This window comes from Pleurodeles waltl, chromosome 6, assembly GCF_031143425.1.
Source record: "Pleurodeles waltl isolate 20211129_DDA chromosome 6, aPleWal1.hap1.20221129, whole genome shotgun sequence".
In the NCBI taxonomy this organism is placed as follows: domain Eukaryota; kingdom Metazoa; phylum Chordata; class Amphibia; order Caudata; family Salamandridae; genus Pleurodeles; species Pleurodeles waltl.
Genome location: NC_090445.1, coordinates 935,455,660 through 935,480,799, shown reverse-complemented (window position 1 = coordinate 935,480,799; position 25,140 = coordinate 935,455,660). Strand labels below are relative to the sequence as shown.

General features: G+C 43.1%; 1 protein-coding gene across 6 annotated transcripts in view; it reads right to left on the bottom strand.

Annotated features, from left to right (window-relative positions):
- JAKMIP3 (Janus kinase and microtubule interacting protein 3) overlaps window positions 1-25,140 on the bottom strand; it is a 698,412-nt gene that overhangs the window by 174,962 nt on the left and 498,310 nt on the right. For all 6 annotated transcript variants that reach the window (XR_011204932.1, XM_069239747.1, XM_069239745.1 and 3 more), the window contains 3 exons: window positions 22,391-22,474; window positions 21,464-21,526; window positions 12,017-12,115 (listed from right to left, as the gene is read on the bottom strand). Coding sequence is in view for 5 of the 6 variants with exons in the window: in XM_069239747.1 (XP_069095848.1) it covers window positions 12,017-12,115; window positions 21,464-21,526; window positions 22,391-22,474 (246 nt within the window). In the remaining variant the exon portion in view is untranslated. The remainder of the gene's footprint in view (window positions 1-12,016; window positions 12,116-21,463; window positions 21,527-22,390; window positions 22,475-25,140) is intronic.

Here is a 25,140-nt window from a genome sequence, read left to right as displayed (position 1 = left end):
TGTGAGTAGAACATCACTTGATGCCTTTATAGTCCATTGTCAGGCATTAAGCTGTAAGCTAACCTCCTGTGGTTCACAAGGGGGCAGTGCTGATTAATTAAATCCTGCTTTTGTGACACCTGCAATAAAACCTTCCCCAAAAGCACAGTTCAACTGTAGGTCACCAGGTGCAAAGCACGCCATCACTGCTTTTCTCCGTGTCCATATGCCTTTTTCATTAAATTTGCTCTTTAGCATGGCTTTTTGTTCTAATGCGAGATGATTGCATGAACAGAAGACATGGAGGAGATCTTCCGTGTCTTCACCACACAGGCAGCAAATAGAGTTGGTTACGTCCTTCAACCAGGGGGCCGCATTTAAAGCAAGTGGTAGGAGACCAAGTCGATACTTTAAGAATTAGTCCTTTGTTCGTCTCGAGAAGCCCTGCCCTAGGTATGACTGTGGTGTTGAAGACGTGTAGGTGTGCAGAGTCATTCAGGCATGAGACCTCCATGAGAAGACTGCTTTGTCCTCCAGTAGTGACTGGAGCCTAAGTGATTTCCCAGCTGCTTTCTTAAAGGCATTGTGCAGGATTGGGGTCCTCCACAAGTCGGTGAGCCCGGTCTTCTTAAGTGAATCATCTAAGCAGATTCTGAATGGGGAGGTGTTCTTGCATTCAAGCTCTTGCCACATATGGTAGTTGAGAGTGCCCAGGGAGGCACTGCGGGCTTTGCTCCAGAAGTTTATGTAGGCAACGCGTCGAGCTAGGGATTGGTTCAGCAGACCAAACTCCATTCTCAGTTGGGCAGGGGAGGTGAATCTGGGGATGTTGAAGATTATCCGGTAAGCTTTGCTCACTGCATGGTTTAAGATATCAGAGTCCCTGCCTCTTTGTACTTTTCTCCTGTAAGTTATTGTGGGGAGGAGCTTGGCTTTTAGCACTTTCAAGAGGGGGGTGTAGGAGGGCCCGTTCAGGATGGTTTTTAGTCTTTTTAGAGATAGCGCTATGGCTAGACTTTTCCCATTAGGCTTTTCCATTGATGCACAAAGTTCCCCAATTTGTCAACAATGACTCCAAGATATTTATACTTGCCTGTTTGAACAAGTCGTGTCTCACCCCAAAACCAGGCTCTCAAGGGTGCCTTTGATCTAATTGACAGTGTGCGTGTTTTGTCAAAGTTTGCTGTCAAGGCATTCGTAGCTGAGTAGTGTTGCGTGGCGTTGAGTAGTCTCTGAAGGCCTATTTCTGTGTGGCTGAGTAGTACGAGATTGTTGGCGTACATGAGACATAGTAGCTCAAGGCCCTCAATTTTCAGAGGGTGTGAGTTTGTGAGGGTTAGTGCACCCACTAAGTCTGCTAGATATAGATTAAACAGTGTGGGGGCCAAAACCAGCCCTGTTTTAGGCCTTTGGTAGTAGGGATCCTCCTTAAGAGATGCATGCCTGTGCCCAATTTTATCTGGACCCATGTGTCCGTGTGACGGGCTATCTTCAGGCGCAGAAGTGGATGTGGGAGCCCCCAAGTTTCAAGCTTCTTCCACAACAGGTTCCTGTCCACATGGTCAAATGCAGCCTTGAAGTCAACAAAGCATAGATGGAGCTGACTTTTCAGTGTTATAGCTTTGTCAGTTAAGAGGGCAGTGGCCATGGTGTTCGTGATGGTGCCAGTATGTTTGGAGAATCCTGTTTGAATCGTAAGGATTATTCCCTTTTCAGTAGACCATGCGAGCAGATGATCCAATAACAGGCCTGCAAAGTACTTTGCGTCATTGTCAATTTAAGCAATCAGCCGATAGCTTTCGGGGAGCGACCTGTCCCCTGTCTTAAAGATGGGGGAGATTATGGACCCCTTCCAGGACTGCGGAATCGTCCCTGTCAGATCTATTTCCAGGAATAGGGGTTCGAGAATCTTATCCCAGAAGGGTCTATTATGCTTGAAGACTGCGGGCAGGAGGCCATTTGGACCCAGGGCACCTTCTCTCCAGCCCTTGGCTAACTGATTATGTAGAGTGACCGAGTCAGTGAGTTATGTGTGCATAGTCTTTAGTGAGGGCTTGTGTAGAGGAAGTCTTCCTGGAGAGGTCATGCTTTGTGTGACTGTGCTAACTGATATCGGTCCATTGAAATGGACTCCAAGATATTTGGACCATGGTGCAATGCGATGGCACCATGGTATGGGCGTGTGAGGTTGCATATTGTACGCCAGAAGCTTGCGCTGTTATTACTCCTTGCATCCGAGTGTAGTCTGGCCCACCAGTCTTTGTTGCAGCTCCTATTGATTGCCCATTTTAGCTACTTCAGTACCTGTTTGTGGTGCCTTAGGATTGTCAGAAGGTCTGCCACGGAGTTGCCTTACACTGGAGTTGATTTTTCTCTTTGCATCTCGTAGTGCTGTCCTGTGGGCTCATGCCCGGTGAGTTGCGGCTGCAGGAGGTGGCTGTCGCCTGTTGTTGATTGGTACCGCAAACATTCCGCTAAGCCTGGTTGTGAGTTGTTCCCATTGCTGCACTTCGCTGTAATTATTTGTTTCTAGTTCGAGTGCGAGATCCGTTGCTGCTTTGATGAGTTGATCAATGTTTGATTGCCCACATTTGACACGTTTACAATTTGTGGTGAAAGTGGTGATGTGTGCAATATTCATTTTCTCCAGTTTGGTTATCCCTAGGATGATGGATAGTTCTTGTGGGCGGTGATCCCTCTCGCTCCTGTTGCCTAGCTGGAAAGAGGCTACTTGCTTGAATAGTGGAAGAGAAATGAACGTTTAGTCAATTGTGTTGGCTGTTGTTGAAAAATATGATGCTGCCGGAGGTGAGTCCTCAGTAAATCTGCTATTTAGGGCTCTTAGCTGTAACAATTCTAAGCCATTGAGCAGAGTCCTGCTGATCTTTGTCGGACGGCCATGTTTGTTGACCCTTTTTATGGGAGATCCCAAGCACTTGAAAGGGCAGTTGTTGTTTCATCTGTTGAGGATCCTAATAGATGCAAATTGAAGTCGCCTGAGACGATGATGTCGGCCGCGTCAGCTATGATGCAGCTGATTATGTAGTTCTCGAGTAGAGCCAGTAAATTATTGGCATCACTGAGTTTGAGTTTGGGGTAAAGGTAGGTGTTTACGAGAACTATCTCTGCTGCGGGCGCACTCGTCGTGGCGGCAATTGACACAATATTGATGGAGGAGCAGGTGGAATGCAAAGGGGTGACTCTAGCCGATAGTGCTAAGGAGACGTAAGTGGCCAGGCCACCTTGCGGATGCCCATACTTCGCCTTCCTGGTTGCTGGGATAATGAAACACAAATAGCCCTGCAAGTGGAATGGTTCATCCAGCCAGGTTTCCTGCATTAATATAATGTCAAAGGTTCAGATGTATTGGATGAAGTTGGGGTCCTGAGCTCTGGAGAGGAGGCCGTTAATGTTCCTTTAGCACATATGGAGGGTCTCCTTTGACAATGTAGAGCCCATCATGTTGTCAGAGGTTTGTCACCCTTGCCTATTGCAGTTGTTGATTGTTTTTGAAAACAACCTTAAATCATTATTGTTTGAGAAGAGGTTGGCTGAGGTGATAGATTTTTGGGGCTGAGATTCCCCCTAGCAGTCATGGCGGAGCTTGAGATCATCGGAGAGCAGCCCCGAGCACTCCTGAGTATGGGGCGTGTTTCCCAGCACGGGGGGCCTGATTCTAAGGCGGGATCCGGAGATAGCAGAGGAGTTGGGTAACCAACCTCACAGTACGTGGTAATACTGATACCCCAGTGTTCGAAGGTTGTGCTTTCTCCTAGGATTGTTTGGACAATCAGACTTGTCTTCCATTTGACTTTAGTGGATTCAGGAGCAGTGGTGTTGGTTGGGTGGAGAAATTCAACTGCTAGAATATCAGTTGAGTTGAGGACGCTTGTAGAGGGAATATGTGAAAGAAGCCGAAGAATATTCCCCCTGTTCAGAATGTCACCAGATCCCTTGGATTTATAATGAGGATGAAAAATTTGTGAGTTGGTGGTTGCGGAATCTAGTCGAGTCTTGAATTCCTGCGGTAGAGGCAGAAGGTTCCCTGGCGGGCAGTCTCCTCCCTGATTCCAGCAATTGTTAGACCTGCTGGTTGTAGAGTTTCCTGCTTGTGCGTGATATGTGGGGCTAGGAGATGTAATAGTTGCTCCCAGGTCCTGAGGAGGAGGGGCCGTTAGCTGGGCCAGGGAGGGGTTGGGGGAAGTTCCTTTGGCGATTGTCCGTGGCTTCCGGAAGGTGCTGTTTGGAGTTCCCCGGTGATGCCCACCCCTTCAACAGACCAGGGGTGGTCGCTTTTGGCAGCGTTCTTCTGCTTGGTGGTAGAAATAAGGATGGGACCACAGAGATTGTTGTTGGGCCAGGTGACCCAGGAGACATAGCTTCGTTGGAGGCCCAGATGTCAGGTAGTGTTAGTTTGGGGGATACATCTGGGAACGCTCCATTCCCTGCAATTCACTTCTTGCGGCCTTTCCTTCCCTGTGTACATCTCTGCGTGGCATTAAGTTTCACCATGGCGTTGCCGTCCCCAGGACTGCCAGTGGAGAGTATGTCCCTTGAAGGTGCCGGTACGGTTACTTTTCGGGTCATATTGCAAGAGTTTGTGATTGCTGGAGTCTCCTGGATGGGGCCGTTTATTCTGTCATCGCGTTTTGTTCCCGGGCCGATGATTGTGGTCTTGAGTGGATCCAAGTGAGTCTTTCCCAGGACTTGTGTGGAAAGGCCAGGAGAGGGATGCAAGTGTGGGTGCTGGCTGGAGGCTCCCATCTTTAGAGATGCACAGAGGATGGTTAGCATCAAAGGTAATGTGGCTAGTTTGTCTACTATGGGGCCACATGAGCAGCTTATAGGAAGGCTCATGGAGTTTCGTGTGGGTGCATGAAGAGGGATTTGAAGTCACCTAATTTCTTATCAATGCCTGCCACAAATACTGCCAAGGTGTTGAATAGGGTTACCTGTACGTCCATTTTGTCCGATTGATAGTGGAGTGCTTCAACTAGGAGCTGCATGGTGTTGAGCAGGGAAGCCCAGGCGCCATCCGTGTGCGGATTGAGACAGTTTGAGGCAGGGTCCTGTCCAGTTGTTGATGTGGCGCTAGTGTCCTTGCTTGCTCTGTTCCTTGCACTGTCATTGGGAGACGTTTGGCTAGGAAGTGGAATGGCCACGTTGTTCCTTGCTTCATCATCTGGAGATTGCTGGCTAGGTTCTGAGGTGAGTCTAGTGGCAGAAGGGGAGTCTTGAGAGTATGCAACAAGCATATCTTCCCACTCTTGTGTTTTAAGGTAGGATAGAGTTTCTACGTCTGCTCCTGTATAGAGGCCCTCTGTTTTCATATTTGCTAAAGGAGATGAAGGGAAGGGGGCCGGAGGTCCATCCTTTTATGCGCTTTTCAGGTGGGCATTATCGGAGGCCATTAAGTGTGAGGCCATAGTGTCTGTGGGCAGCAATCCCAGCTCATTGAGAAAGTCAGGCTGCGCCGCTTTCAGTCCACGGAGCGCTAAGTGAATTTGGTGGACCGCACTTTGTTAGGGGGAAGTCCACCACGACTTCGTTGGAGTCCGTCCGGGCTCCTCGTGCACCTCTGCCCTGGAAAATGTGGCAGATTGCCCCAAAGGTGTCAAGATTGTGCTAGCTGTGGGAGGTTGAGCAGGGATTGGGTTTGAGGAAGCCCCCATTGTGACATAGTCATTTCTTGATGAGAGGCTTTCTGCTGTATATGTGAAGATCAACAGGATTAGTAGTGTCTGTAACCCCTGTGTGTCGTAGCTATTGGAGACAAGGACAGGTCTACTGTTTTTAAAAAAAGAGAACTTGGTGTAGATTTTCGATTGGAAGTTGGTGGTACAGCGTTTTTTGGGTTGTTCCAGACTGTTTTTGGTTCCAGACTGTGCCCAGCATGAGGTCTGGAGATGGGTTGCTCTTCTGGTCCTCCCTGGAGTGGCTCTGACTCAATCTCAATAAGGAGTGAGGCATTCTGTGCCTCATGTTGGCAGTCCAGTGCTTGAGGTCTCCTCTTCCTTTTTCCTATAGCAACCTTGTTGGGGGGGGTGTCTTTCTTGTTTTTCCTGACCGCATGGTCACGTGGTTTCTTTCCAACACTTCCTTCCCTTTTTTGCCTCCTATGGAGCCGGTAGTATTCCACTGATGGGGTGACTGTGGTAGTGGAAGTGGAAGTGGTGGTATGGGGAGTTGACGGTCAGCTGTTAAGCTTTCACTCGTGAGGGCACTGGGCTCCGCTGAGGTACAGTCAGATGTAGGTTGAAGAATATGGAGATCTCAATGCTGGTGCTGCTGAAGTTGCTGACTGGCAAGTAGGGCTCACCGGCCAGTCGCAAGCCACAGCCACCCTAGGAGGGCCGCTTTCACGGATGCTGGGGCAAACCCTTTGCGTGACTGGGTACAGTCACCACACTTGCCTGTCACCTGCACACAGAGGGGTCTGACCAGCCCTCCTCCCTCTGCCTGGCCCTGCCTGCTTGTCGGTGCCACCAGGGGCCTGGCCGGGGTGGGGGGATCTGGGAGGATCGGGGAGGTCAGGTGCTCAGGAGCCGAGGGCTCTGGGGTCTGGGGGGCACCGTCGCGGGCGAGGCAGGATCCCAGAGCTGGGGCGAGGGGAGGGCCCCAACCGCAGTGGTGGTGACGATGGGGCAGGGGAGCAGGCGAGGGGGGGAAGGGGCGCAAATCAAGAGAGAGGCAAGCCGGTTTGGAGGAACTGGGGGGCAAAGGGGCAGAGAGAGGTGCAGATGCCGACAGCGACAGGATGGCAAGCCAGGTGGTGGATGCAGGAGAGTGGGACCACCACCTACTGGTCCCGTTCACCCTGCAACCACAGGCCTCAAACACCTCCCATAATCCACTGTGTCCACAGTGTCTAGCCCGGCCCAACCAACCAGCCTGACCCTGACTCTGGCCCCAATCCCAACCCAGGCACTTCTCCTGCCTCTGCCCCCACACACCACACCGCACTTCACAGCATCATCCTCCCCCTCACCACCTCCTCTCTTCCAAGCACCTTGCGCTGCCTCATATACGCACCCCCTCGCAGCCCCTCTCACCCCTCAGCGTCCTTGCCTTACCTCCTCTCCTCTCCGCAACCTGTCTGCCCCGTCCACAACACCCCAGCAGAGCACAGACCCAGGTGCGGGCGGGTTAGCGGGTGTGGGAAGGTTAGCCAGTGGTGCTCAGGCGGTGCTTGCCCTGTCCACTGCACCTCAGCAGGGCACAGTCGTGGGTGCGGGCGGGTCAGCGGGCAGTGCTCTGCGTTCGATGCTCGGTGGCTCGGCGGCTGCTCTCAATGCTGCTTCTGAGTGAGCGCTCTCCAAGGTGGGTAAAATGACCCTCAGAGAGGTCAACGAGTGTAACTACACAAGTTTCATAAAGAAGCTGAAATGGCTGCGAGCTTGTAGCCCACAAGGTAGGTTGCCTCTTATTTAAAGGTGGGCCATGTGAGAATTTCACGTTGGCATGTTCCTACAGTGATTAGCCCCCAAATGCTGTCTTCATGGTTTATGACTGTAGCTTGTCCTATAATGAAACTAAAGTGCAAATAAAATAAAATGTTTGCTAAATTGGGTAGGGACAAGCTTCATAAGTGATTCAATCACTGTTTTTAATATTTACCAAAATCCAGTTCAATGGTGAAGTTGGATTTTTGATAAGGAAAAGCAACTTTTAAAAAGCTATATTTTTTTCTCTCCAAAATCAGTATGCTTAGTTACATTAACTTGCCAGCAACTGCCCCCTTTCAGTGCTTTCTCTTTGATAAGGTGAGAAAATTGTTCCCAGTACATAAACAATGGCTTAAGCCTTCAGACTAGAATACTTTGGTTCTGAGGTATGGGATTCATCTCAGGTCAGGGACGGCAGCTGATTAATTTTCACAAACATTGTTATTTTGAAAGGAACCAAGGGCCATATGTACGAAAGCTTTTTCTCATAGACACAGAATGGGTAAATACTTTTGTACATCTGGCCCTAAGTGATGCCTGCCCATTCATATGTTAGTGAAAAAAAAGATTTTATTTCAAAGGCCAACAGCAGCCAGCTTGGCATCAGACGAGCAAGAGGAGGACTGCTCATTTTCCTAGACTAAGGGTCTGATTTAAATACTAACGGACAATTTACTCTGTGCCAACTGTGATGGATATCCTGTCCGCCAAAATCTAAATCCCATTATATCTTATAGGATTTAGGTTTCATGGATGAGACATCCGCAGCATTGTGATGGAGTAACTTGTCTGCCGATATGTAAATCAGGCACTAAGTCCAAAGGTAAAAATCTTGATCAGCTGAAGGTGAAAAAAGCTTCAACTCAACAAGCCAACTTAGGCAGCAATGAAATATGAATCCTCCTTCTAAAAGCTTCTCCAACCAAAGCTAACTTCTTCAGTGGGACCTTGTCTTAGAGCCATCTAATTTTGCGAGGATTTCATCGGATATAGCCTTCAACCTTGCCCCACTGAAGGGTTTCATCTTATGTTTCTGAATGTTAGAAGGTAAAATCTATGATCAGGACACCCCACTTGGAGGACCTATACTCCATTACAGCCATTCTCAAATTGCATCTAGGCCCAGGTCAACCATGAACCATGACTTCTAATTCATGCTTTACTTTTTCTTCATTCTTTTTGCCCCAAACAATTTGATATTCATATTTCCCATTCCTGTTATTGAATTTTAGTCGCATTGATGTCATTTTTCTTAATCATTTTTTTCTCTATTTTTTACAAATTGGCTGTGGGATTTAATTGTTTTGTATTTTCATATTCAAAATACTTTGCATACTATCCAAAAGTTAAGCTTGTCTGCTCTTTACCATATATACTAGTGGATGAGTACAGGGTTATTTACTGAACTTTTGTTCAGACAAAGTCAATCTTACATCCTTCCAGGGTAGATAACATGGTAGTGTTCTTTGGGTGGGAGGTAGATCTAGAATTTAAGTATGTGATTATCCCCAGAGGCTTTAACATTAATGAAAACGCTGTAAGTGAGATAGGTCCTATATACCTCTCTGTCAAACTATTATCTCATTATTGCGTCCGTTCATATGGATCAGATGGTCAGAATCTGCTCTTCATTCCTAGAAACAACCTAATTGGAGACAAAACTCCCATCTCAATTAAACCACCTTATGACATCTATCACTTATAAAACTCTGTGAGGTTGAAATGGAAATTTAACAAAACTCTTACTAAATACATAGGTCCCCTTGGGCATTTTATTTCAACAGTATTGGAAAGTGTATTATTATTTGTGGTGAGCAGTAGCCAGCATAAAGGAATAATAACATAAATCACTGAATCAACCTGAGCTGAACCCCCTGGTAGCTATGCCACAGAGCAGACAAGCTTAATTTAGGGCAGTGTGCAAAATATTTATGCAGTACCCAAACAGCAATAAAATCAAAAGACCAAACAATAAAATTGGGAAATCCAATTAGAGAAATAGAGTACATTGTAATCAAAAGAACAATAACAAGATAACAAAATAATTGACAAAAATTACAAAAATACAAATAGGGAATTTGAAGATATGAATTTTTAAAGTTTTAAGTAAAAATAGTGCCAAGAAGCACTAGGAGCCATGCAGTGTAACACAAGTTGGATATGCCAGGTGATTTCAACCAAGTCAAAAATTATACCTTCTGACAATCTGTGTTATGGCGTTCAAAATCCTCCTGCAGGGCAAGTCTTAAGCTGTATCTGATTAAGTTGATTTGAAATTGGACATCTTTTAGTGTGAGGTTCCTTTCATGCTCTATAGATCTTGGAATTCCAAATATTGTCTAAGTCTAACTTTTCAGGGTTTTTATAGAAGCTCCACTTTATTGGTTTTAAGGCTCCCAGACCCTTAGGGATAGTACTTAGGGTCAAGGACTCACTCCAGTAGAAGTCACCAGAATGGTCCAGTCAGATCCAGTTGGCACTGGTCAGCTGCTCACTTTAGGAAAAAAGCCTCTTGCAGCTTGTTGTGTCACTGTAGTTACTCATGAAGTCACCCAACTGATATGTGGAGTCCACAGTTTTGGCCTGGGTACAACAGGGAGCAGGTTCAGTCCTCCAATGATCCTCTCAGCTTACTTCAAGGACGATTTGTTCCTCCTCTGATTTTTTCAGCTCCAATAAGTGATCTTAGGAAGGTTTGTTGGTAAGCATCATTAATGGTTTGCGCTATAGTAAACCTCCTCACTTTTTCAGCGGTTTCTGTTTTCCCTTCGACAACAAATTCCACAGTTCACCCTCCTAAAATCCACAATGGGATAACTCTTTCCCCTGCACAGAACCTTTGTTTTCACCCAGAGATGTGACCAGGGAAATGTGTAGCCTCCTCCCCTGTGTCCATTCTAAACTGGGTTTGGGGGTAGCTTCTCTCCCACAGTATTTGTAGCCAGCCTGGCTAATGTGGACTAGGAACAAAAAGGTTCTCCCTACCTAAAATCTCCCTTTAAATTAAACTATGAATGAGCAGGCTTCATCTCTAACCTTTTAAAGAAAATGAAGTTCCTGGGCCCACCTCACCTGTCCTTCCTGATCTGATAGAGATCACATGTCCCACACCTTGCACATCCTATCAACAGGCCTAGGCCACTGTTATTTTCTCGGAGCAGTTTTCACACCTCATTGATGTAAAGCAGTGGCTGGGCAACTGCTGCCAGGCTAATGCAAATTCACATCCCTTTCCTAAAATCTTTATAAAAATCCAACTTCACCAATGAAATAGATTTTAATACATATGAAAACTAGATTTTGAATGAGTTTTCTAGCCATCTATCAAATAGTTTGTAATCTGTAGGGGTGGGTGAAACCTGCAGAGTTTCACTGTGTGGAATCTGTAGAGTTTCCTTAAAACTTTGCGAAATTCCATGGAGTTCCACTAATGGGCAGAAATATGCGCGTCACTCTGCTCATGCTGCAATTGTGTACCAGTAGTACTAGCAGTGTGGAAATTATCAACACGAATGGCACCAGGCTGATGCCCAAGAGCGCGTGGCCATTCGAATTGATTTTGCAGCAGCTCGCATAGAAAATTTAGTTGGGCAGCAGCAAATCTACTCGAGAAGCAGCCCTCTGACCGTGAACCCTCTTGACCACCTGCGTGAGAAAATAGAGCTAGGGGATGCCAAATGTTGCTCGCATTTCTGGAGCCTCTTATGAAAATAATCTGACAGATGGTGATTGGCTGAATTGGATGAATTTGTCCGGAACTCCGTGTCACAAGAGTGACACATAATCACCAAACTCACCAATTCCAATGGTGAAAGGAAACATTCCGTCCACTCCTAATAATCTGTACTTTGATGTTTTCTTAGATACAGCTACAACATTGTCAGTAGACATACCTATTGTGGCTAGTCCCTGGAGGAGCATGCTGACTTTAATTTTATACACTTCCCACTATTTAATATCAGACACTCTATCTTGTAGGGAACAAGGTGAACTTAAAGGTGGTATTAATATTTAAATGCAGCATTTTCCACCTTGCAATTTTTTTTATTTTGACAGGTTTAACAGGACTCCTACAGTCAGACTACACATGGAAGACCTTAAGCCATGTTTTACAGATCAACTCTTTAGATGGTACAATAGATGCTGCAGTCTACAGGTGGCATTTGCGTTCCAGACCAAGGATGCATTTTCTATACCATATACTAAGGACATTTAGGCAGGTTAAATTTGTCAACCAGGTATAGGTCAATTCAAGCATGTTTAAAGGGGGGCACAGGCATTTTGCTCCTATTTAGCAGTGGAAAGTGCACATAGTTCTAAGTCCATCAAAAATAGGGTTCAGGAAAAGATAAAAAATGCAAAAAGGCAGATTTGCTGTTAGTACGCAGCAAAAGAAGCTCAACAAGATTAGGGTATTAGTATATATACCCTTTAAACACAAACAATAATGTATCAATTGCTACAGGCATATAATGAAGAACAGTTGAATAATATTTCGGGAATGTGAATGCTTTTGAGTATTTAATAAATATGGTTTTAGCAAGTGTTTCACATGAATGAGAGCAAAACATTCACTCTCAGTAGGTTCTTACTTCAAGCTCTAGAATTCTGAACTCCAGTAGTTCATTTTGGTCTTTGACATCTTGCACATCATGTTTGAGCTTTGCTTCTTCAGTTTCCATTTGTTTTACCTGCAAATTAAGAAACAATATTATTTATTAACATATTAACAACTTCTATAAGTTATTGGATTTTAGTAAGAGACAACGTTTTGAAAGATTTACCTGATTTACATTAATGTTGCACAGTTTTAGTTACAGAAATCAGGCAGAAGAATCAGAGTTAATTGGCAAGAAAATACCACAGAGGTATGAGTAGAAACCACTGGAAAGCAATTAACTCTTTCCTTTAAAAGATCAAATAATTATACCCATTATTAATAACACATGTTCAGGGTCCAGTGAAATCACAAATTTCACTTTCTTAACTATATTTGTAAATATAAGAATTTATACGTATTAGCTAAGTTGTAAGGGAACTACCCACTATAGGCCAATGAATCAATGGAGAGGACACTGATAGCTTTACTCACATGGGGTGTTCAGGAGTGCACCTCAGCTTGGGCTCTTTTATTATTGTTTTTGGTCTCTTTGGAGGCCTAAGCTGTATCTCTTGACACAGGCACCTAGTTTAGCAATGGATTGAAGGCACTGATGGATGAGTCAGTTGTACAGCACCAGTAGTTGATTGGTGGGATAGTGTTGTAGATGCTTTAGCTGCACACTAGATGAATCTGAATGATTCATCTCTGTAACATTCAGATTGGAACTCCTAGCGACCATTTTGCTAGCAACTTGTGGAAGTGATTAAATTGAGTTTTCTTAATTGTATTTTTTGCAACTATAACATTAATCAGCTGTGGAAACCACACTGTTTATTCTTATCTGTGCTCATCCTCCTGCTGTAATGATTATTAAGTTCTGACACAACTAGGAGACTGACAAGATAATACCACTTCACCTTTGCATCATGTCACATTTTGCTGAGAACCTGTTCTAAAACATAATGGTTTGGGATGATAATATAAGTGTTGAAACAGCAGTAACGCTGAATTTATTTTTATTGTTATTTAAGGCACCACTCCAGGGTCAGGACTTAGTGAAGGGGAATCCTGCTTGAGGTACTTGGAATTTCTGGACTATATGTCGGGCATCAAATAAAGATGAATCAAGCTTACTTGCATAGATACTGGAACAACTTCTTGGTTTTTAAGGGTGGCAAACAGACAAAGCAACAGAACAACATTGAAAGCAGGTTTAAAAGTGCAGAACAGACCAGCAGTTTGATGATGGCTGAAGTGTTGGCTGGAGGTACTGATGCCTACAAACATGGACATGAAACATCTAATCTTCAATGAAACAAACAGGCTAAGGAGAACATGTATTATTTATAAATATTAGCTGTGGAAAAGGGTGGCAGAAGAAGATAGGAGGGTTTTATAGCTGGAAAAAATGACAGCTGAGCACACACAGTCTTGAGGGACCTTTAAATGGTTGAGAAGCAACAGGAGTACAAGTCTAGTGACTTACAAATGTATCCCTGTAGGAACAATTTACAAATTATGTGGTTGTACCGGTGACTTAAAAGAGAAATGTGGAAGGCGTTCTTGAGTCCAACCTCCTATTCTTGTGCACTAAGCAGAAAGAGTACTAAGACATACAGTTAACGAGGGAAAAGATAAATCCCACTTACAGGCAACTAGTGGATGCTGAGGCTTATGAGTATGAACAGAAATTATGTGAATGGAACATGCAGCATGCTTTCCTCACCCCAACTAATCCAAGAAACAAATTAATCCACATTTCCTACCTAGGAGCATGGTGGCCTCAGCCTGGGAAGGAGTATGGGTCTCCTCCGGGCCAACCTACCTAAAGACTCCCCAGTGACAGGCAGGTGAAGGCAATGCCCTTACCTAGGTAGTCTTTTACTCAAGGTCGGGCTCCATTCACTGGTTAGTACCACCTTCCCTGCCAAGGTAGGGTGACGTCTGACCTAGGAGGAGTCAGGTTCACTGCCGGGCCAACCAACTCTAGGATTTCTCAGTGAAAGGAGAGTAAAGTTGACACTTTTTCCTGGGCTCCCCAGTCCCCCAGGACCTTCAAGAGCCACCATACTTATCCAGTACTCAAGGCAGTGTGGAACTCCCTTACCAGTCTTATCTATTTTGTTGTTTATTTTCTATTTTCACACTAGTTTTGCCCACTTGCTGTGCCATGAAGCCCAATAAGAAGTTTTTTTTTGTTTTTTTTTAACAGTAGTGCTTAAGAAACCTTAAAGGCACTTACAACATTGGTAGCTTTGATATGGACGGACCTGTTCAGATGAAGCTTTGCATGTTGTAGAATATAGATTTGTGATGATGTATGGTGCATTGGAACAGATTAAAGAAATGCAGTGGTTGGAAGTCGTAGTTGGTAGCGAGGACAGTTGTTCTGTGGAGGACCGGAGGCCGATGCACAATGCTTACGTAGTAGATCAATTTCCCTACCAAACGCATGATCTGTGGACTGATGGAAGATGTGAAAACTTCTTCTCCCTACAGTGAGTTACCACTCAAGATAAAGGAATTTTCACTGGTGTTCCTTTTGCTTTTTGTTTAGCACCCTGAAAAAGATAATTTTAATATTCTGTATTAAAGGTGGGGGAGGCAATTCCAGAAAGACTTCACACAGTATTGTAGGCTATGTGATAGGTCTCAAGTGCAAGATGGTTATATACAGAAAAATCCCATTATTCTGGAAGATATTCTTTGACTAGTTAAACAATGAGATGATCAGAAAGTCATACTGATGGATTTGTCAACAAGAGCTTTGAGCATTTGACCCTTTGAAGCTCTTTACCTTTTAAGACAAGTCACTTGGTCTCAAAAAAGTTTGGAAAAGTGGCAAAAGACTAATATGGTAATGCTGGAATGATGTTTCTACTAGTGGCAGATGAGTAAATGGAAGCACATGTGACATGAACAGTCAGCTACATTGAGGTGAGAAGACTATCTCAGTTGAAGGAGGAAACATCTCTTCCCAGTTGGCTTCAGGGCACAGTTTACAGACTCTTTCCAGAGTCTCTTTCTTACAGATCTTACAGATCACAGGACCAACAGTTTGATGTGTGACTGCCACTGACATTGGGAGATAGTAATCCTTTTATGATTTATATTATTTGGATTATAGTCAAAGTGAGAACATTATCAATGGCTTAGTAGCCAAGATGTCAGACAAACTTTCCTGATTCAGCCTGGTGGTTCGATGCCCTTAACAAACAAGATGCACACCCCATGCATAAAACCAATGAGTGCTTGTATAATTCAAACACTGCCAATTATGTCACCAGGTCTGATCTTACTTTGGGGTAGTGACTGATAGTTACATTCAGATGTTCAAAGGGACTGTCAGCATTGCTTACAAGGGATGGTTAGTGCTAGCTCTATTACGAGTAATTCCACTTGGGTTGACTTTGTCACATTTCAACAATTGTGTGCATGGTCTGGCACAGAATTTCACCTACCTGGATCATGTTGCTATATTCAGTACCAACTGAGACTACCTCCTAGTAAACCTTGGGAATGTTGTTCAAGTACATAAACAAGTTAACCCGCTATCAAGCCAATAGATATTTTAAAGACAGTGGATTAATCAGAGAAGATAATTTTGCTCCCAGTGGTCAAAATACCCATGGGGGTGACATTTAACAGGGGGAATTGAATACATCCATAGAGCAGCTGGAGCTCACTGCTGTGGGGGCTACATGGGAGAACTCTCCTCCTTTTGTTCTGGGCAACTTCTTTGGGGCTTTTTGATATGTTGCATGCTTGGCACATAGGGAAGAAGAAGTACACCTATTTTTTCAGAATCCCATCAGCAATTTGTATTTCTGGCTAGAGCCTTGCCCAGTCTTATTGGATAACTCATTCTTCTCCCCAGGTTAGGAGGTAACTCACCATGCCTGGTGGATGGTTGAAGGGGACTTCACCACTTATTTATGAAAGGAAACAGTTGATTTGGAAGGATTTAAAACTGTAATTCTGGGAACAATACTGTCAAAAATTAGCAAAGGAGAGAGGCAGAGAAATCAAGATAATCAATTTGGAAGACAGGGTTCTTGATCTAGAATGATAATTTACCCTTTCTGCAGGAAAACCTTAACTCAAGTCAGCTAGGGTTACACTAAAGTTACTAACCCTCAAGAAGGCCTGTTTGACCCTGATGTTGTCTCTGGAGTGTGAATATGAAAGGGGAGATAAAGCTTCTAAGAGGTTCTACCGGCTTTCCAACTCATATGTGACTACCAGAGTCGCTGTTGTAATTTGGGGACCTTCCAGGGATTTAATGTGTACTGCTTCATATATGGCCCAGTTCATCAAATGTTCGTGGCATTTACAGCAGGTGTGCCCTTTAGAACCATGAGATCTCCACCACTCAGAGCCAAGAATTGCCAATGAAGGCCCGTGCAGTGCTGGCCATGAGACTTTGGATGTCCATGCTATGCAGAACACAAACTTTGAAAGCACCAATCTCCAATGAATACCCTCTCCAAGTTCTTAAGGGTTGTCCCTTGTCCTGGTCCTCCTTCTGAATATGTTTAATGGTGCCTTGGAAAAGGGCTCCCTATTGAGAACATTTGGGCTACCACCATCTCAGTCTTGTAAAAAAAATATATCACTCATAAGCAAAGTACTTCCAATCAGAAGATCTCCTTTATTAATGTAGATGTCAGAATCCTTGCAAAGCCTCTCAGGTACAGAGCGCTCTGAGTCTCAATTACTTAATACACCTGGAATAGAATTGTGTACTGCTGGGCTGGAGGGATGGTGCACTGGGTTACATGGGTATGGATGGATCTGGCTTACGCACTGGAATTTTCTGGTCCTTGTGTGCTTGTTTCAGTGGACTTTAATTCTCAGAATTTGAGCTTCGTATACCAGTTTCTCCATAGCATTTATTTCAAGCCTTGATTAATGACTTACATCAAAGTTTTCTATATCAACTCATGGCCCATGTTCAGGTCAATGATACCTCACCCGCACTATTCTGCAAAGAGAGGAGTATCAGTCCGGGCTGTCTCCTTTTGTGTCTGAATTTTGCTGTTACTATAGGGTAATTGATGGTGTGGATTAGAAAGGATGCCTTGCATTACGTCTTACAGTAGAATAACAGTATTGAAAACCGCAAAGTCCCTCTATGCTCACATCATGCTAATTTTTCTTCTTTCCTCCAAGCGGACTGGTCAGAGATTGATGGGTATTTTAAATATTTTTGGAGAACCTTTTGGCATAGTGGTAAACTACAGAGAAATACATTACTGCCCCTATCCATAGGGGAGGATTGTCTACTGGCTTGGAATGTGAATTGCTCAATTAGACCACTTTAAATACATGGGCATACATATTGAACATCAATCCTGTTATAAGATCTGCAAAAAGACTTGCAGAAATAGAATGTGCTTCCTATCACTAATTTCAGAAGATTCTCTTTGTTTAAAATGGTGGCAATCTCAAACATTCTCTACATATTACTCAAGGAAATTCCCTCATAGTTATTTGACAAGACATGACTGCTCTTGTAGGTCCCTGTGGGCTAACAAACTGCTATGAGCTCTTTTGTTAAAGGTGCCCGTTTATTCTATGATGGAGACCCAGGTATGGCTGTCGTGCACCTTTTTTACTGTGCCACCCAAATAGCTGTCATTAGTGACGGTCTTTTTGGATTTAGGGAAGACCCTGCATTCCGGCGTGAATAATATTTATTTGAGTGTGCGGACCTGTTGGAATTTCTTTATGGCTTTTTAAGGCCCACCTTCATTCCCTCCATCACTGATGTAGCTTTAGATGCGGCTGAATGGGGTTTCACAGAACAGGATGAAATGGCAAGCTAACTCAGGAGAAATCTCTGTGGAAAGGAATGTGGTAGTCTAAGTCAACTGAATGGGCTAGCTTTATGTGATGGGGCATCACAGGGTTCTCAGATGTGTGAGATTTCTGGCATTGGGATCACATGAAAAATACTTTTAGGACATTGGGGGAAAATGTGAGCTGCATTCATCACACTTCTTTATATGCTTACTATTGAGATATTAAAAGAAATAAAAAAGTGATGGGTAGATTGTTTAGAATGAATTCAGCCACCAGTAATTACTCTGAGCACCAACTGATGTCTTTGTTCTTTGCCCATCATGCCACGTCAGACACAAACCAGCCATTTGCAAATCAGCCTTGACCATGCTCCAAAAAGAACAGTCCAGCTCTAACTACTAGGCAAGATCTAGTCTGAACTGGATCACAAGCAAACCCAAAAGACTGATTTTGGTCCATATGGGCCTCATCAGTCAGGTGCAATTTGAGTCCTGTAGCACGGTGAGCAGGAAACCAACATCTAGGCATACTGAGGGTGAAGTAAAGTAAAAATTAATGGGTAGATTACTAGAATTAATCTCAACTACTGGTAGTTACTCGGGCCATATTCCTGTCACAAAACGAGCAATGCAGCCCAAACAGCCAGGCAAGGTACTATATGAACCAGTACACAAATAACCCCAGAATGTTTTTTTGACCTACTTGGGCATCATCAGAAAGCACAGTGAGCATGGGGTGCGTGTCTGAACATACTGGTTGCACTACAAAATCAAAAAAGTAATGGGCAGATTTCCTCAGTGGACAACCTAGGTATGATGGGTATGCCCTGAAGAGGGCTCTGTGCTCACTGTGCCAAAGATTATGAAAGATTGAGAAGAGGGATTCAGATATACCTCCCTTTAGTGGAACAAGTTTTTTCAACCTCTTTATCAATTTGAGGTCCCTTTGTGACGTGACTTGGGACATCTAAGAGGTTGGGGGAGCACGGTTGGCTCCCTAATAAGTAGCTATTTCAGTGCAGCTTTGTCTGAATAATTTTATTGTACACCTTCATGCTCTGAAAGATGGGAAGAAGTCTAAAACCAGGGTGTCTTTGAGGCCACTTGACAATTGACAATTTTGATAATATAGTATAGGGTTTTTTGGTAATCCATCAATTTTGGCAAAACATTTTGTATACTCTTTCCAGGGTGTTTTGATGCCAGTTTATCATACTCTTAAGGTATAGCTTCCTGCAATTATGGAAGACCTTATAGATTTCCATGGTCTGCGGTCACAATGGGGCTTGGGACAAATGTGGATGCGACTAGATAATGGTGGTCTAACAGGGCTTAAGCGTGGGGAAATATTTAAAGGTTAATGATTGATGATCTTGAATTTAAGTACCAATATCATGCAAGAGGATGCTTTCAGAAGCATGGCAAAATGTGGCTACCATGATGGGATCACTTTCATATTTCTATGTCCTGTTGAGCCCTTAGCTAATTTTTTGGGTGTGATGGTTTTGCACTGGGTTAATGATTGCTTAATTCATAAATATCCATATGAAAAAATGTAGTCATGTTCGTTTTCTCATTCTCTGTTATATGAAAGAGGCAATGTAAAATGTTTGTAAAAAATTAGTTTTCATAACTTGTTTGACCCAATGACTCCAAAACCATGACTGTAGAGTATCTGACAAATTTATTAAATATGTCTGAAAAATCTAGAAAGTTCTAAGACCCATTAAAAAAACTAGAGTGAAATCTCTGCAATGAACTAGAGGATAGGATTTCTCTTTGGCCTGTGCCCATACGTCAACATACAGGATGTTTTCCCTTTGCACACAACATTGTCCTCGCTGGGCTACACAACTATAACCAATAAGCCCTGTTCACTCTTTTTCTGTAGGTAAGACTACCATGTTTATGAAGAAAATGCTCTGTAAATGCCTCTCTGAAGCCCATCTGCTACAATTGTTATGGCATACTTGCCACAGTACATATCCAATTTTTTTGGCAAGCTTCCTCCTCAGCATCACAGGCAGATTTCTTACATGAACTTTTTTAAGTTCCCTCGTGTATAAAAATATTTTTTATTTTCCTCAAAATCTTAAGTGATCATTAAATTGGTCTTGTGCAAGAGTCTGATAATACCTGTCTTCAAGAGATAATATTTGTCCTCAAGGTCTTGGAGTTTGGGCCATTTTATTCATAAACTATAGCCTAAGGTATGCAATCAATTAGAGGCCTTAAAGGCTCTTTTCCACCATGCAAGTTGTAGCTTCAAGAACTCTCCAAACTATACCACAAGTTGTAGTCTCTAGCAATTACAACCTCATGAACTCTGGATTTCATGAAATTACAACTGGAAAGTTAATAATTGCTGAAGATTTTCCAATGATCAGTTTTAAACAAGTCAACTTGTAAAGTGTGATATTATTCCATATTTTCTGTTGCCTTTTCATCGATTTCAAGGTCTTTCAATCTGGTCTTCATATGCTTGCCTCAAATTAGTTTAAAGAAGAGATTCATGGCTTTTATGTTTTGCAATACCAATCATGTGCTTTAAAATATTGCTAAGTGGACGTTTTGAGTAAATTACCTTTGATTCTCATGGCCAAATAAACAATCCTACCTTTGAATTTTAATATTTTTCTTATCCATTTCGATATCTATAATGTGAAAGTATTTTCAGTAAATGTCCAAACTCAACCAGATCAAAGCCCCGGTGATGCCCCTCTGTCTACCTCACACCTGAGCACACGTTCATTGGTTGCTTCTCCACAATGCAGATCTGACTCACAGGTTTTCTTTGAATCGTTTGCTACTGTTGCATATCATCATGTTGCTCGTTTAATCTAGTTCTCTCACTAGGAGCACTCTTCACTTCATAGTATTTATTTCCCTCCACTGTAGTTTATTAGTACTTTAATGTGTTATTTCCCTTAAAGAAATTAGACTGATTACGGGACATATATTTCTAGTCAGTATAGCATCATATCATGCCCTTTGAGAGGACCAAGAATAAATTAAGTAAGTTGGCTCCCACACTGAATGTCTTCTATAATCACCCTCAGATACGACGCTTTGACACATGACACAGGTCTTCCCTATCTCTCTGAGCCATCATGCTCATCAGTACCACATGAGGCAGTTGCAGGGATCTCCTTAGCATCTGGTGGCCATTGTGGGCCAAACAACCAAATGTAGGGAGGGAAATCTCCCAAAACACAACATTTTGATCAATTGTATGGAGCCCAGTAAACCATGGCTTATCATGCAGTCCTCAAGAAACTGAATATGTGCTATTTTCATGAGAGACTGGAAAACAGCATCTATTATTTGGCGCTGCATTATTTACCCATTTGAACAATATTTAAGGTACAGTTGAGCAATTTTAAATTGGGCAATTTGAAAAAATCTACGGGGCCCCTCTCTGCATTTTAAAACCGATAACAGAAATTCCATAATAAATTGGCAGGTAAAAACCTACTTCAAGTGAAATGTTTTGCAGGTATTATACCTTTTGCCTACATTGTGCAAGTAACCAAAAAAGTAAATTTAACTTGTCATGCACAAAACGGATTTGCATCAATTAGATTGCTGAAAATATTAAACATTTGGACACAAACAATTGTTGAAACAAACACCTTGTCCACAAGCTCCTGGTTTCTTCGATATAGTGCTTGCTTTTCCTCAATCCATTTCATGTCCTAAAATATTAACAAAAATTATTCAGACTTAAAATTGTAATAACAACTAAATGCACAATATCTATTAAACATTAAATGTGGCCAATTAACAAATGTCTGCAGTCCCTTCTGTCATACCAAAATGCCCTCGGGTGCAAAAAGGCCCTTTTCGCAAAAATGTCCTCAAGAGTGGAGGATCTATTACAGAGATTCTGTCATGTAGCCTCTCTCCACAAGAGTTAGCAGGGGAAGCCTAAGTGCACTGTCTTCCTTTCCACAGAAGTGCCAGAAGGACAGTTTAACATCGGTTTGAGTATGCCATTGTTGTTCCCTCCGAAGGATGAGCAGCAGGGTGCTTCTGTGCCCTCTTCTACGTGCCTGATGGGGTCAACACTCACCAGTGCAGTGATGCCACACACCCTAATACCAGCAAAAAGTTTTTCCTAAACATTCCTGCCTGTCACTACTCCAGATTCTATAACAGGGTGGTACCTACCACCTGTTATGTAATGAGGTCCCTCAACTTTGGTATTCTGCACCTTGAATTCATCTCCACAAATAATCATAGCATCCCTGTGAGAAATCACTCCCAAGGTGTATAGTATGGGCATCCATTTTAATATGAATGGCATTCAAAGAGGACTAACCCAACAATCTCTCTGCATGTTATCTATGTTCAATTTCTTGTGATTTTACATTGTGGCATCAACTCAGCATACTGTTTTATAAAATTCTGTAGGGGTTTTAAAAACAACGTTTTAGTTACACTATATTATACTTTATTTAGACAGCAGCATCGGAGATGAATATGGGCATAAGGGAAACTGCATTGCAGTGTCTCCTAACAGCACTATTTCCATGATGCATGCAAAACACTTTCCATACCTGTCCCTGCTCTGCAAGAGTTTTCTCTAGGTCCTCAATTTGTGTTTGATACCTTTGCACATCTGCTTGTAGCTGTTCACGAGTCTGTAGGATACAGGAGTAGACACATTAAACTTTCTTAAAATGTAATATACATTAAAGTGATTGAATGCCTTTGTGGATTACCCATTTAATAAGTGAAGCAATGAAAATATCGCAAATGTATAGGCTAAAACCTTATTTGTGTGTAAAGTTACTGCGTAAGCAAAGTTAGTCACAGACTTCGATTATTGACTTAACTTCACAATATTCCTGCTCTTCCAACACTAATGCCGAGGCATAGGGTCCGATTTTGATTTTGAAGGACAGAGTAATAGCCGTCTGGACCTCAGAGTACATTACCTCCACCACCATAATGATACTCCATCCCTCAATGGCCCAGAAGTCATCACTGTACCTTGAAAGGAATCATTATTACGGTGGTTCCCTTCAAGCTACAAAACGTTTGGTGGATGGCTGCCTTCGGTTTTGACTGCCATTCCCCAAACTTTTACACTTTTTTGTTTCTGAAAAACAAAATCTAACAACCCCCACACAGAAAAAAGAACATTATGCCATCCACTTTAAAGACAGCGGGTGGTCTAAACCCTTCCTCTGACAACTCCTACCCCATTAGCCTGTCAGAGTAAGCTGCCCTTGGACAGAGTCCACATTGACTTATAGTCAGCCTGTTAAGAAATAAAGCAGGTGGACTCAGAGTTTGGTGGGCAGGGTACTCTGTTGCATTTGCAACTAAGTACTCTGACACCGATCTCTAAATCAGGGTCTGGTCTTTTTCTGTACATTTCTATATTTCCTCATGAGTGCTGCTTGGCGGAAAATATGAACATACTCTATTATTGCCAGATAACTTTAAATCTGTTTTCATTCTCACTTTTAAATTGACTGAATGTGAATGGAATGTGTTACACTATTTGAAAGGACCACATCAGTCAGGTTTTTAACATGAAGTTCCTGTGCAGGAAACTTTGCAAACTGAAAGTAATAATCACAGTTCTTAACCAAATTATGGAAAGCTTTAAAAAAAAAAACCTTTGTAACATTGCACAGCAAAAAAGACAAAATGAGGTGGAACTTTGTAACCTGCACACACATATGCTTAGCAGCTTCACACACTCTAAATTATAGTGTTCTGAAAACATACCTAGAAAATAAAAGTTAGAACCATTTAAAAGCAATTACAAAATATCCAGGAAGTGTGCCTAGTGTGCCTATCATTTAGTTTTCATTTTATTTTGTGTAATTCAAGACTGCATAGAAGGCCCTAAAATTTAACTAGAGTGCTGAACAAGGAAGAAAGATGGTTACCCTCGACAGCCAGACCACACTAGCGATAAAATAAACTCAACAGTTTAAATGGTTTGTGAGAGCTGAGATTTTCTTAATAAATGTTTAGTCTTCACGTAATTATAATTACAGATTAATGTGTGAATTAATTTAATTAAAATATTGTGTTTACGAGAATTGTTACCAACTAAATGGCCACTGTGGTTCTTTAGGCATTAGGCACTAGGCATTCGTCATTCAAGCATTCCGTATTCTGATGTTCTCAGACTTGTTTCTTAAGTTCCAGAGACTTACTTTATGATCTGTCACTTTGACACTTCGGCCCTGATTTATACTTTTTGACACAAACCTGCATTAGCGCAGGTTTGCATCAAAAGGTTTACAGTCGGCTAGCGCCATTCCTGGACGCAGCTGGGCGTCATATTTGCAAAATGGCGCTAGCCGGCAGTAAGGCCCGGTTAGCATCAAGATAAATTACGCTAACCGGGTGGGGGAGACGTAGGGGAAACGGGAGGTTGTGCATCAAAGAATGGAGCTAGTCAGGTTAGAGTCAAAAACATTACTCTAACCTGACTAGCGTAATTTTTTTGGACACACAACCCCCATGGACATGACTCCTGCCTTTGTATAGAGAGGAGTCATCCCCCCTGCCCAATTGTCATGCCCAGGGGACTTAAATCCCCTGGACATGGCCATTGGGCACAGTGCCATGTCGGGACCCCAAGTTAGGCCCCCTTATGGCACTTTTTAAAACAAAATGTAAAACGTACCTGGACTTACTTGGAATGGGTCCCCCCATCCTTAGGTGTCCTCAAGGTGTGGGTAGCGGTGGCTGGGGTTGTCCCTGGGAGCAGGGAAGGGCGCCTGTGGACTGCTTCGATGGTCTCCGACCATGGAAATGAGCCACGGGTCCCCTAACGCCTGCCCTGACACAATGTTAAAATACATTATACGACAAGCAAGGTGCACGAGAGGGGCTTAAGGGGCAGTGGAAAGGGACAGGAATGTGAATCAGTGGGAGTACTAAGAGAGAAATCACAATAGTTTGTAAAATAACCATCATTTTTGAGGACTTTCAGAACAGAGAGGGTGAAAGTGTGTGCACGTTTCTGTCTGTGTGTATGAAAAAATTACTGGTGAAACCCGACTGACATCTCACAATACCCGACTGAAAGCACCTGTAACCAACTATGTATTAGAAAATACATTTATTAGGGGAATGTAACACCCAACACACACCCTAGAAGCTAAGCCCCTGCTAAAAACCAGGCTTCACAATAATATTAGGACCTCTAATAAAGGTCCCACCAACCTTCCACTTTCACTGTCTTACAGCTTGCAAAGTCCAGTCTGCTTATGGGCCTGCTCTGTTGCAGGAAGGTCATAGCTGGCCTGCAGGCATAAGCTGTAATTCAACAGCTGCT